The sequence below is a fragment of the Fukomys damarensis genome, unplaced genomic scaffold (genome assembly GCF_012274545.1).
Source record: "Fukomys damarensis isolate Sample0158 unplaced genomic scaffold, DMR_v1.0_HiC HiC_scaffold_16, whole genome shotgun sequence".
Classification (NCBI taxonomy): domain Eukaryota; kingdom Metazoa; phylum Chordata; class Mammalia; order Rodentia; family Bathyergidae; genus Fukomys; species Fukomys damarensis.
In genome coordinates this window covers 27,364,873-27,378,036 of record NW_022900928.1, presented here as the reverse complement: position 1 = coordinate 27,378,036, position 13,164 = coordinate 27,364,873, and the positions used below count along the sequence as shown (strand labels likewise).

Sequence of the window (13,164 nt, the reverse complement as noted above, 5' to 3'; positions counted from 1 at the left end):
GAGGAAGATGGTGGAACCACTGAGCTAAATCCCTGGCCCCAATGTTACTTTTTTTTTTTTTTTTTGGTACCAGAGATCAAATTTGGGTCCTTGAGCCTGCAAGGCAAAACCACTGAGCTAAATCCCCAGCCCAAAGCATTGTACTCTACCTTTTCTTTTTTTTTGGTACTAGGGATTGAACTCAGATCCTTGTGCTTGTGCTTGCAAGGCTGGTAGCGGAACCGCTGAGCTAAATACCCACCCCTCCGATGTTACTCTTATTCCTGTGGCTCCTGGCTCCCACACTTTGCAGGCACCTTCTTAAACTTGTTAATTCTTTAAAAAGTAATGCGTTCTTTAATATAATACAAGGACGGCTCCAAATATTGTTTCTGTTCCCCCTCGATGTACCCATTTGTTTGGTAAGGTTGATATGTGTATTTGCTAAATCATCTGCAATGTGACAAACGATTATAAAGAAATAGTAAAACTTAAAATTTTATCTTTACAACCAGTTACAATGCAGTGGGGTTCACAAGGTAAGGACATTTAGGTGTAAATACCACAAGAAAAGGGCAATCCATAATTAATTCCCAAGTTAGTAGTATAGAAAATGTTATTATGGTTCTGATAGGTGGATGATGCAAGGTAAGGAATTGAGAATGTTACTGTATTTTTGAAATCTATAAACTTGAAATCCCTATATATATTTCTTCTTCTTCCTCCTCTTTTTTTCTTTTTCCTTCTTCAATACTGGGGACAAAACACAGAACCTTCATACTGAGCTATATCCCCAGACAGGGTCATACTAAATTGCCTAAGCTGGGCTCAACTCTTTTTTTTCTTCCTTTTTTTTTTTTTTGTACCGGGGATCGAACTCAGGACCTTGAGCTTGTGAGGCAGGTGGTGGAACTACTGAGCTAAATCCCAAGTCCCTGGGCTGAAACTTTCAATCCTCTTGCATGAGGTTCCCCAGAATGCTGGAATTACAGGTATGTGTTGCCACATCTAGTTTTATCATCTTAATATTCTAATTAAGGATAAAACATCCTTAAATTATGGTTTTTTTTCAGCAAACCAACTAATCAGTTACAAAGGGAAGATAGTCTCTGTCTCTACAATCTGATATTATCTAGTTATATGGATAATCCATCGTTAAAATATGAACTGGAAACTGACAGGCTACGTATCAAGCACTATCTTTGATATCTGGCAGTGAAGCCATTCACTACCTGGCTTTTACTGTCACCACAGCCAAAGGACTAATAATATGAAAGTGTAGATAGATTTTTTTCTGTCCCACTCTTTTTATTTTCCCCCAGCATATAAGTAGATGATCTCCTGGAGAGGATTTTTTTCCTTATCAATTACGGAGAACAATAATTTGTGTAAGACAGTTCTAGACAGCAATAACAAGACTAACTAGCAAAAGAATTTCTAGTCCTTGGGGAAACAGTATTTCATCCAAATGGCAAGGTGGATGAATTACTTACACATGTGTGAATAACTGGCTTCAGTTTCTATTTTAATTTATTTTGCTTTGATTTTTTGAGTCAGGGTCTTGCTATGCAGGCTGGCCCTGAACTCACTATGTAGCCCTAGCCTGGCATGAATCTTCCTGTAGCAGCCTCCTGAATCCTGGGATTACAAGTGCATGCTGGGATCACAGGCATGCTATCATGCCTAGCTCCTGATTCTACTGTTGCAGTGATTTGTTATGGAGACCATTAGAGAGGCTTTCCTACCTCCTCTGTGCCCTTTGAAGGTTGCCGCGCAGCTAGCATCTTCGGCTGACCAGATCTTCAGCTGAGCATCCATTCCCCCACTCAGAACCACAAGGCCTGATGGGAAAAACCTACAACAATTCACATCAAACACATGTCCTTCCAAAACTCTCTGGAAAAATAGAAGAAAATGCCATGCTAGTTCTCTTGTCCATCTCTTGATGTTCTCTCATCTCCCATAATTTTGGCCCCTTATATGAAATACCCATGTTATTAACTTCATGCTACATTAAAAAAAAAAAAAAAAAAAAAAAGCAAGCTGCCCAGGGCTGGGGATTTAGCTCAGTGGTTCCACCACCTGCCTTGCAAGCACAAGGACCTGAGTTCGATCCCCAGTACCAAAAAGAAAAAAAAAAAAGATACCCAAAGGATCTTTCTAGCTTATATGACTACCAAGTAATATTCTAAGAGTTGCTGGCTTTCTTTCCTGAGAGTAAGGTATAGACGTTGCAGAACTGAACTCCACAGTTCTCAGTTATCCCCAGGTCTATTTCTAAAATTTAGGAGCTGAAGAGGCACAGTAACTCTCTTACTCATCTTTTCTTAAAATCCTCTGTATACGTTGAAGGCTTAGACAAATATTCAGTCTAACAGCCTAGTTATGTTATGCTAGAAACTGACCACAGAATGCAGTTTAAACCGAAGGCTCATCTACATAAGATATTCATTGGTATGGCTCAACTGCTATAGCTCCATTTTGTCTGGCAAATTACTAATCTTGAGGACAGTTCTTTGATTTTTTTTTTTTTTGACAGTTCTCTAACAAATGGGAAAACAAAGATCAGCTGAAGTGCAGTGCTCTTATATCTTTACAATGGGCCATTCTTCCATGAGTCAGTCCAGGCTATCCCTCAAGTCTAAAACTCCAAAAAATATATTCAAATCATTTACTCTGAGCTCTCCATTGGAAGCCTGCCAGATCTTCATGCTCCCATCAGAACTAGAAGACACACCAAGGCCTCCTCCACTGGAAATGTCCAGGCATGTTATCTGTTCAAAAGATAAAATAAGGTCAGGATTTAGCTCAGTGGTTCTGCTGCCTGCCTTGCAAGCACAAGGTCCCGAGTTCAATCCCTGGTACTGCCCACCCCCCACCAAAAAAGACAAAACAAGTAGGGCTGGGGATTTAGCACAGTGGTTCGGTGCCTGCCTAGAAAGCACAAGGTCCCGAGTTCGATCCCCAGTACCAAAAAAAAAAAAAACAAAACAAAAACCCAAAAGATAGCCTTCAACATGCACCAGGAAGATTCAAGTAGGAGCAAAGACATTTATATATCTGTATAGCTGTGTACATACGACAGAGACACTATGCTCATAAAAACAAAATGATGAAATTGGAAACATCTGTATGTCTAGTAATATGAGATTGGAAAACTCATAGAAAAGTGTACAGCTGTGCAGTTCTTAAAATACTAGAAAGATTATACAGAATAATGTATATATGGGCTGGGGATGTAGCTCAGGGGCACTGCACCTGCCTAACAAGGGTAAGGTTCTGAGTTTAATCCCCAGGATCCCTCCCAAAAGAAAATAACATATATATAATTAAGGAATTAAAAATCAAGATATAAACCAGGCATGGTGGCACACACTTCTAATCCCAGCACTTGGGAGACTGAGGCAGGGAGGATCACTGTGAGTTTGAGGCCAACATGGGCTACATCGTGAGTTCAAGGCTAGTCTGAACTACATATTGAGACCGTCTCAGGAAAAAAAAAAAAAAGCAAAAAAGAAACCACCAACAGAGCTAAGAGACATCCTACAATGTGGGAAAAAATTTTTACCAGCTGATCCTCAGACAAAGGACTATTATCTAGACTATATAAAGAATTCAAAAAAATCAGGACCCCCAAATATAAAGACCTGATTCAAAAATGGGCATCTGAAATGAATAGGTATTTCTCAGATAAAGAAGTAAAAGCAGCAAATAAATATATGAAAAAATGTTCAACATCACTGGTCATTCAAGAGATCCAGATGAAAACAACACTGAGATTCCACCTCACCCCAGAAAGAATGGCTGCTATCAAGAAATCAACCAATAACAAATGCTGGTGGGATTGTGGGGAGAAAGGAACCCTTCTCCATTGTTGGTGGGAGTGCAGAATGGTGCAATCACTGTGGAAATAAATATGGAGATACCTCAAAGAACTAGGATTAGAGGTTCCATTTGACCCAGCTACCCCTTTGCTGCATATCTTTTCAAAAGATTTCAAAGAATCATACCACAGTGATATATGCACACCCACGTTTATAGTGGAACAGTTTGTAATGGCTAAAACTTGGAAACAGACCAACTGCCCATCAGTTGGAGACAGGATAAATAAGATGTGGTTTTAAAATGGATGCATATTAAGGCCATACTCTTAAGTGAAATAAATAAGACACACATGTGTAAATACCGAATAGTTTCTCTGGTGTGAAAAACTAAAAGTGTAAATAAGATCCAAATTGTATTACTGACAATGTGAAATAGGAAGAAAAGGGCTAAAGGTGTAAGGGAAGTGGGAATGGTAGGGGAAAGGAAATAAGGGAAAAGAAAAAATATGAGAAAAGGAAACAATGGAAACAAAGTCTCTGTAAATAGGGAAGAGGGGAGTGGGTGGAGGGAATGGGGAAAAAAATGAGAACCAAGATCTATCATGTAAGGGTATAAGATCCCAATGATGAATGAAACTGTACTGTATACTTAGAAGTACCAATAAACTCAATAATGACAACAACAAAAAAAAAAACAAAAAGTTTTAAAAAGATGTTTGTTTTATAATAAGGGTAAAAAATGACTGTCTATTGATCGATCCCATCATTTCTCTTTTGGTGTTTTTTGAGACAGTCTTACTAAGTAGTCCAGGTTGGTCTTGATTTCACTATGTAACCCAGATCAGCCTTCAATTTAAAGCCATCTTTTTCAAGCCTGAGATTAAAGGCATATACCACCACTCAGCAAAAACAGCTTTTTAAAAATGTAACATAAAGGCAGGCCTGGTGGCTCATGCCTGTAATCCCAACATTTGGTATGCTTAGGCAGGAGACTGCTGTGAGTTCAAGGCCAGCCTGGATTACAAAGCAAGACCCTGTCTCAAAAAAGCCAAATAGGGCTGGGGATGTAGCTCAGTGGCACAGCACCTGCCTGGCAAGCATGAGGTCCTTAGTTCAATCCCTGGTCCAAAAAAAAAACAACAGACAAAAAATAAATAAAAAATTTAAATGTAACATAAACCAAAAACCAAAAACCAAAAAAAAAGCCAGGCGTGGTGGTGCACGCCTATAATCCTAGCATCTAGGAGGCTGAGGCAGGAGGATCACTTCAAATTTGAGACCAGCATGGGTTACACAGTGAGTTTCGGGGCAGTCTGAACTAGATAGTGAGACCCTGTCTCAAAAAAACAAAAAATAAATAAACAAATTAATTAATTAATTAAATGTGACATAAAGATGTATAAGGCTACAATCAGTTTATCCATCACCTTTTATTTCTGCTTCAAAAATGCCTATGGTAGTAGAAAAGGGTTTATTATAAAAACTTAAAACTACAGTGGTTCATGGACTTAATTTTTTTTTTTTTTTTTGGTAGTGGAGATCAAACTTGGGTCCTTGCGCTTGCAAGGCAGGCAGCAGAACCACTGAGCTAAATCCCCAGCCCTTATGAGCTTAATTCTTTCCACGATTCTAGTCTCAAACTGAATTTGACGAGAACCAAATCAAATTCAATGTTTAGGTTCAATGTTGACTTTATGGGGAAATTTCATTTGGTTCTCATCCAATTCAGTTTGTGAACAGAACTGTGAAAAGAATTAAGTTCATGAACCAAGGTACCACTATACTCTTCCATATAGTATATTTGGAATTTTGAGAAAATGTTCCTATCTAGCAGGCAAGGTAATAAAATATGAGCTGTGACATATTATATAAGCATCAGATATTATATCATTATCCAAAAGCTGGTAAGTGAGGCCAGGTGTGGTGGCACACGCCTGTAATCCCAGCACTCGGGAGGCTGAGGCAGGAGGATCGCTGTGAGTTCAAGACCAGCCTGGGCTACATAGTGAGTTCCAGGTCAGTCTCAACTACATAGTGAGACCGTCTCAAAAAACAAAAAAACAAACAAACAAAAGCTGGTAAGTGGCTTGGTAAAACATATTTAAGGAAATTTCATGTAATCTCTAAGATTACAAAGAGTACTTTTGTATACATACTCTCTGTGAACTTGAGCACCAGTTTTACCAAACATATTATAATTCATCAGCTCTATCATCTTATATGTAATGTAAATGAAAGACACATTAATTACAAATATGTTTATGCCACTAGACAAGCAGACAAAATGGGGAAAAAAAGCACACTATTACATTTTCTCTTTTATCAACATACACTTTTTTTTTTAAGCAAAACACTTACTGGTACATTTACTTACACTCTTTGTATGAATTCTGGAAAAAGTTGTGAATGGTGCCAAAAACTTAGAAGATGCGTTTTCCTTTGGACATGAAATATGAATGCTTTTCTAGAGAGAAAAGACAAAAATCCATCAATGAAGCTACTCCAGTGTACTTAAAACCTTTTAAAACCTCTTTAAAAAAGTTCTTGGGGCTGGGGATTTAGCTCAGTGGCACTGCACCTGCCTCACAAGCATAAGATCCTGAGTTTGATCCCTGCTACAAAAAAATAAAGTTTTTGCAGGAAGCAAATCTACTCTTTTTTTTTTTTTTTTGAGATAGGATCTCACCATGTAATTCAGGCTGGCCTCTAACTCCCAGCGATCTTCCTGCTTCAGCCTCCTGAGTGCTGGGATTACAGGTGTGTACCACCACACCCAGCTCCCCACAAGAATTTCTAAGAAAAAGTGTTAGACTACTAACATTTATAGTTACCAGACAAAATTGGTAAAGTAAATTATGGTATACCCATACAATGTTTAGAGCTATGTCAAGATTATAGTGCCATCACAGGACTTAATTTGACTACTACACATGATCACAGACTAGCTATCATCACAAAGCTGTCTTATAGGGCCCCATATGTTTCAACTATGTGATCCAAATATACAGCTCATGCTTAAATAAAAGATTTTATTACACTAAAAAACAAATTGCCATTAATACCTCAAAATATTCACCCTCACTTTGAACACACTTACTCCATCATTCTTGCCATTTTCTGAAGCAGTTTTAAAGGACTTCTTTCATGAGGGTCTACAAGATGTGATCAAAACTATAGTGAATGCTGCTGCTAAGTACCACCCAATGGAAAGGCAAGCAAGTAAAAAACATTTGGTTTGTCCTCATCTGAACCTGGCACAACTTCTGACTCTTTCTCAAAGTCAAAATGACCATGAAAGGTAAAAGTTTTGAAAAGATTCAGTATATTGAGCAGCTACAACAGTACAACTAAAGATACAAGTGAACTTCTAGAACTACTTCAGAGTGTGGCAAGAACATGGGGTAAGTATGTTTGAAGTGAGGTGGAATATTTTGAGGGGGATTACTGGCCGTGTGTCTTTTACTGTGATAAATTTATATTTACCGTATTTTGTTTGTTTGTTTGGTACCGGGGATCGAATTCGGGACCTTTTGCTTGCAAGGCAGGCAGCAGAACCACTGAGCCAAATCCCCGGCCCTACCATATTTTTTTAAATCATACCCTTTATAGCTAGAATCAGAAGCTAAATTTAGGTGATATGACTTGCTAAAGGGCATTTGTAATTATTTTATGTAAATTTATAGTGGATTGATAAAAGGTTTGGTAAACTCTTGCTCAAGGATTCTTGTAATGTAACATCCCTTAATCAAACCAACAAAACAAAAACACCAAGACTCCAACCAACAGAATACCACCTAACTATGAGAAGCTGAGAAGTTACACTCACCAAAAGGCCCTAACCTGTCCTCTCCTATGGAGTAGTACTTCAGAGCTTTTAGAAACTCTTTAGGACAATGAAAATGTCTTCAATAACTAAGATTTCCTGAATCACTTTATCTCCAACAGATACACGTCCTCATACTTCATTAAAAATAACACTTTCAGGGCCAGGGATTTAGCTCAGTGGTTCCACTACCTGCCTTGAAAATGCAAGGTCCCGAGTTTGATCCCCGGTACCACACACACCACACAAATACAAACAAAAAGAACACTTTCAAAGTCAAAATATTCTCACCACTGAAAATCAATGTGCTATTATTACACGTCATTACTCCTTTTAAAAGACAACTACAATAGCTATATAAATATTGTTTTCTTAGCCAGTATATCCATGCTCAGCTACCTGCATGACTTTCATTAAATGAGTGCTTCTAATAAGGAGACAGAGCCCATACAGCTACAAGGTAGCTAACCTAGATTTGGAACTGTCTCCTATAACAGAAATGAAGGGTCAGCTAGTTATCTCCTGGTTGAAAAGTTAGACCAACAAGGATACAAGGAGCTCCAAAGCTTAGTGTTCAAGGTCTCCGTAAGAACTGGAGTTCTTCTCAGAAGAATTCATTATATGAAAGATTTCAAAAATCAATGTTTTTCTCCTGCATATCAATCCTGCAAATGAAACCTTAATCTTTACACAGACTACAGAGGAAGATAAATGTTGAACTTCTTCCAATGTCAGCAGTAGACAAGCATGCTGTTAATGAAAATATTTTAAAGAAAAGCTGCAGGAGATATCAAAACAGACAAAATTCAAGGGGAAGAAGCGTAAGTGTGAAACATTAAGATAAAATTCTGTCAAACATTTTTTTTTTTTTAATTCTCCGGGGTTAAGCATTTAAGCATAATGACAGATCTGCTGTTTAAAAGAACAAAGTAGCAACAACAAATAGCAAAGTGATTCACGGCAGCTAGGCAACAAATAAATGCTCAACCATAAGCACTTACTGTCTGAACCCACCCAGCAGGTTCACCGTAGAAATTAGAAATGATGTTTGAAGAGATAAGGACTATATCTGGGCCTGGGTATGAAGGGAAGAAATACAGATCAAGTATTTCCTATTAAAAGGAGACACTGGACTGAGATATGCTATACAAATAAAATATAAAATTTTGGGAGCTGGGGATTTAGTTCAGTGGTGCCACTGCCTGCCTCACAAGCGCAAGGTCCCAAGTTCAATATCCAGTAACCAAAAAAAAAGAACTTTGGGGCTGGACATGGTGACACATGCCTGTAATACCAGCACTCTGGGAGGCGGAGGATGGAGGATTGCAAATTTGAGCCCAACCTGGGTAACTTAGAAAAACTCTTGTCTCAAAATTAAAATTCAAACAAACAGACAAAAAAGAAAAACCCAAAGTAGAATCCAGGGCTAGAGTCTGCCAAAAACTGTATATACATTTCAGGAACAGAAAGATAGTATGATGTTTTTGTATTAGATGGTGTTACTCATATGGGGATGTCGTATATACACTGCCAGCCCTCAGAGAAGAAATTGAAAATGCATGTGCAGCAATCTCAATGACCAAGGTTATCCAAGCAGCAGTTTGCTGTACTAGTAAATGTCCGGAAGCTCATGGCCACCACTTTGAGAACCTCTTGTAACTGCAGAAGCCAAAGCTAACTTGTATTAATCTTATGATGTCTCAATAAAATTAGTACTAAAATATTTATACAAGTTTTTCTTTTCTGGAAGTGTGTATATATATTTTTGGTGGACTTTAAGTACATATCTATATCCATATCTTTATCTACCTTAAGAAAAAAAGGAAATATAAAAGTCAGCATCCAGGCTGTGGATGAATACTGACACCAAACCTGGGAAAAATATAGGCTTGCAAGGTGGTGTTAAACTTGCAATCAATAGAACTGAGTTTTGGGCTGGGGATTTGGCTCAGTGGTTCTGCCACCTGCCTCTCAAGCGCAAGGACCCGAGTTCAATCCCAGGTACCAAAAAAACTGAAAAAAAAAAACCAAAAACAAAAACAAAAAAAAACCCAGAACTGAGTTTCAATTCCAGTATACAATCTGACCCCCCACCACCACCATACCAGGGATAGAACTCAGGACCTTGTGCTTTTAAGGCAGGTGCATCCACTGAACTAAATCCCCTCCCGGTCTGACTTTGAGTATTATGGATTAATTAGCCTCAAGTCTGTTTTCTCTTTCTTTTCTTTTGAGACAGGGTCTCACTATGTAGTTCAGACTGCCCTGGAACTCACTGTGTAGCCCAGGCTGGTCTCAAACTCACAACAATCCTCCTGCCTCAGCCTCCCAAGTACTGGGATTACAGATATGTGCCACGACACACAACTTTTCTTTTCTTTTTTTTTTTTTATACCAGGGATTGAACTCAGGACCTTATGCTTATGAGGCAGGCGTGGCACCACTGAGCTAAATCCCTGGCCCTTTTGTGGGGGCCGTGGGACAAGGTCTCACTATGTAGTTCAGGCTGGCCTTGAACTCACTAGTAGTCTAGGCTGGCCTCAAACTTGCTGACATCCTCCTGCCTCAGACTCTTAATGCTAATGCTAGGATTACAGGCATGCACCACCAAATCCGGCAGTCTGTTTTCTTATCTGCAAAACAGAAATTTAAGATTCCCATCCCACTGGATTGTTATGGTAAACAATAGGTAATTTTTGTAACATTTTGCAGTTTCATCCCTATACCTGCTCACTTCCCAATGGTCAACCTATACAATGTTATCTCTGTGATAGAAATGAGGAATTGAGGTTCAAAGAACCAAGTTATTTGTCTAAAATTACAAAGTTAGTAAGTACACTAAGATTTAAACCGAGATCTTCTGACACTTTCTACAACCATAGCTGCTTTGAAAAACAAATATAAAATATATAATAACAAGTAGTCTTGCCAGGGATTTAGCTGCTGCCTGCCTCACAAGCACAAGGTCCGAGTTCAATCCCTGATACCAAAAAAAAAAAAAAAGTAGTCTATTACTTGGTACAAAAAGGGTAAAGAATGAACATTTGCTAAAAATCCCACGTACAAAACATACTAATCTCTATTGTTGGGAGCAATCTACATAATTTTGGGGAAAAATCATTTGATTAGGCCTAGTTCTCCTGCCTACAGGGCAGCTATGGCATGTTGAGATATGACTCCATTTTGGCTCCAGTCCCAGATAAGACTTCAATGGTCAGTGATGCTGTGATGCTCCAGGACAAGATTATACCAGCTGAAGACATCCTGGGAGGAACAAAATCTTCATCTGCATAGTTCCTCATTGTTGTAGGATGTTCCCTGATGCCACTACCCTCCCAGTAACCTTTTACATTCATTACTCTCAGATGTACTGAACTCTCTGCCCTGAGTGATGTACTGAACTCTTTGCCCTGTTATATTTGTTTGTTTTTTCCGATGCACTGAATAAAGGTGTGAAAAGCTCAGGAGCTTTCAGGGCCCTCATCTTTGCCACCCAGAGCAGCACTGATCAGGCGCAAAGATCAGTTTCTTCTCAAAGTCTCATTTTTCTATTTTTCCTGTATAATAAGTTAATTTGCCTTGTGCTGTCATTGCTTGCAAGAGACTAGGACTTACTGCAGAGGTTCTAGGAATGTCCCTTTTCCCTTCCCCACACTCTATTCTTGTCAGTATACACAAAACACCTTAACAACTATCAGGCCTGATGGCACAGGCCTAAAACCCCACCATTCTGGGAAGCTGAGGCAGGAGAACTGCAAGTTCAAGCTCACCCTGAGCAATTCAGAAATTTAATGAGACTGTACTGCAAAATAAAAAAATAAAAATAGGAAGGGGATGTAGTTCAGTGCAAAGGCCCTAGGTTCAATCCCCAGTACTGAAAAACAAAAACAAAAGAAACCTTACAACCAAAAATTTTTAGTTATACTACAGCAGTCAAAATAAGTAAGGAAAGGGAGATCACGGATTCCACAACACAGCTTAGTGATCTATTCAAAGACAAGTAAGAAATTTACAGAGTACAATTAACATGGGCTCTCCACAGATTGTGAGGTATGCTATCCAAATATGGTAGGGACAAACTACACCAGGCTATTCCATACTTGAAATGTGACTAGTGCAAATACAGAATGGAATTTTTTTTTTTTTTTTTTTTTTTTGGTACTGGGGATTGAACTCGGGTCCCTGCGCCTGCAAGGCAGGCCACCGAACCACTGAGCTAAATCCCTGGCCCCAGAAAGGAATTTTAAATGATTTCTGGAATTTTAAATTTTATTTAAAATCCAATTTAAAAATTGATATTCAAACCGGGTGTGGTGGCGCACGCCTGTAATCCCAGCACTTGGGAGGCTGAGACAGGAGGATCGCTGTGAGCTCGAGACCAGCCTGGGCTACAGAGTGAGTTCCGGGTCAGTCTCAACTACATAGTGAGACCCTGTATCAAAAAACAAAACAAAACAACGCAAAAAAAGAAATATAACTGGGGCCAGGAATTTAGCTCAGTGGCTCTGTGCTTGCCTCACAAGCATAAGGTCCTATATTCCATCCCCAGTACCAAAAATAAATAAAATAAATGTAACTAAAGAGAAAAACATAATTCTTAACACTCAAAGGTAGCAAAAAATTTGATTATTTGTTTGGGTTTGTTTTTTTTTTGTTACCGGGGATCGAACTCTGGTCTTTGCACTTGCAAGGCAGGCGGTGGAACCACTGAGCTAAATCCCCGGCCCAGAAATTTGATTATTGTACAAATGTACTAGGGGTGACACAGACACAGATTACGATATAAAGATATGAAACAGATATATGGGTTTGACCATAGTTTTGAATACCTTGCATCTAGAAGAAATACAATCCTACCTTATTTATTTCATTCACAATAAATCCTTCAGAAGCTATAACCTCTGGGATGCCATCCAGTCCAATTCCTTGACAAGTTAGGCTGCCATACAAAGATGGTTTCCCTACACAGCACAAAAAAAACATGTCTCAAAAGAATATTATGCTTCTTGAAAACCGAATTCAGGCATCTGTACAGATAGTATGCCCATAAAATTTGCCCACAAAATAAAAACAGACATCTGTATTGAAAGTCAGGTAAAGTGGAAAGAGCAAGTTTAATTTAAAACACTAAAAAGTCAGGAAAAATGATTTAGAGATACAGTATTTGTAGAGAAGGCTGCTAGAGTGATAGCAATCTGCTTTACTGGCCATTAAATGGAATTCTTCTAGGGTGAAAGGGGAAGTGCAACCTATATATATGCTTCTATCCACAGTATATATACTATATAACACATAGTGAAAAAAATCAAGCTTCAGTAGTCTGGAAAATTTCCCTTAGTAGAATACTGATTTTCATAGTCATATGAACTAAGTGAAATATTATTTCTCATATAAATATATGCAGATGGCAGAATGAACTTAAAAATGTTTCCAGCCAAGCATGGTGGTGTACACCTATAATCCCAGCTGAGGCTGTAATCAGGAGGCTGAGGCAGGAGGATCGCTGTGAATTCGAGACCAGCCTGGGTCAGAGTGAGA

At 38.7% G+C, this 13,164-nt stretch overlaps 1 protein-coding gene across 2 annotated transcripts in view; it reads right to left on the bottom strand.

The window, feature by feature from the left end:
* The window catches only part of Paaf1 (proteasomal ATPase associated factor 1), a 34,919-nt gene that overhangs the window by 19,406 nt on the left and 2,349 nt on the right, over positions 1-13,164 (bottom strand). Inside the window, exons 3-6 of one of the 2 annotated variants that reach the window (XM_010603260.3) lie at positions 12,484-12,587; positions 6,178-6,267; positions 2,655-2,753; positions 1,725-1,875 (exon numbers count right to left, since the gene is read on the bottom strand). In XM_010603260.3, the coding sequence (XP_010601562.2) occupies positions 1,725-1,875; positions 2,655-2,753; positions 6,178-6,267; positions 12,484-12,587 (444 nt within the window). The remainder of the gene's footprint in view (positions 1-1,724; positions 1,876-2,654; positions 2,754-6,177; positions 6,268-12,483; positions 12,588-13,164) is intronic. The other variant, XM_033764213.1, reaches the window with a different exon arrangement.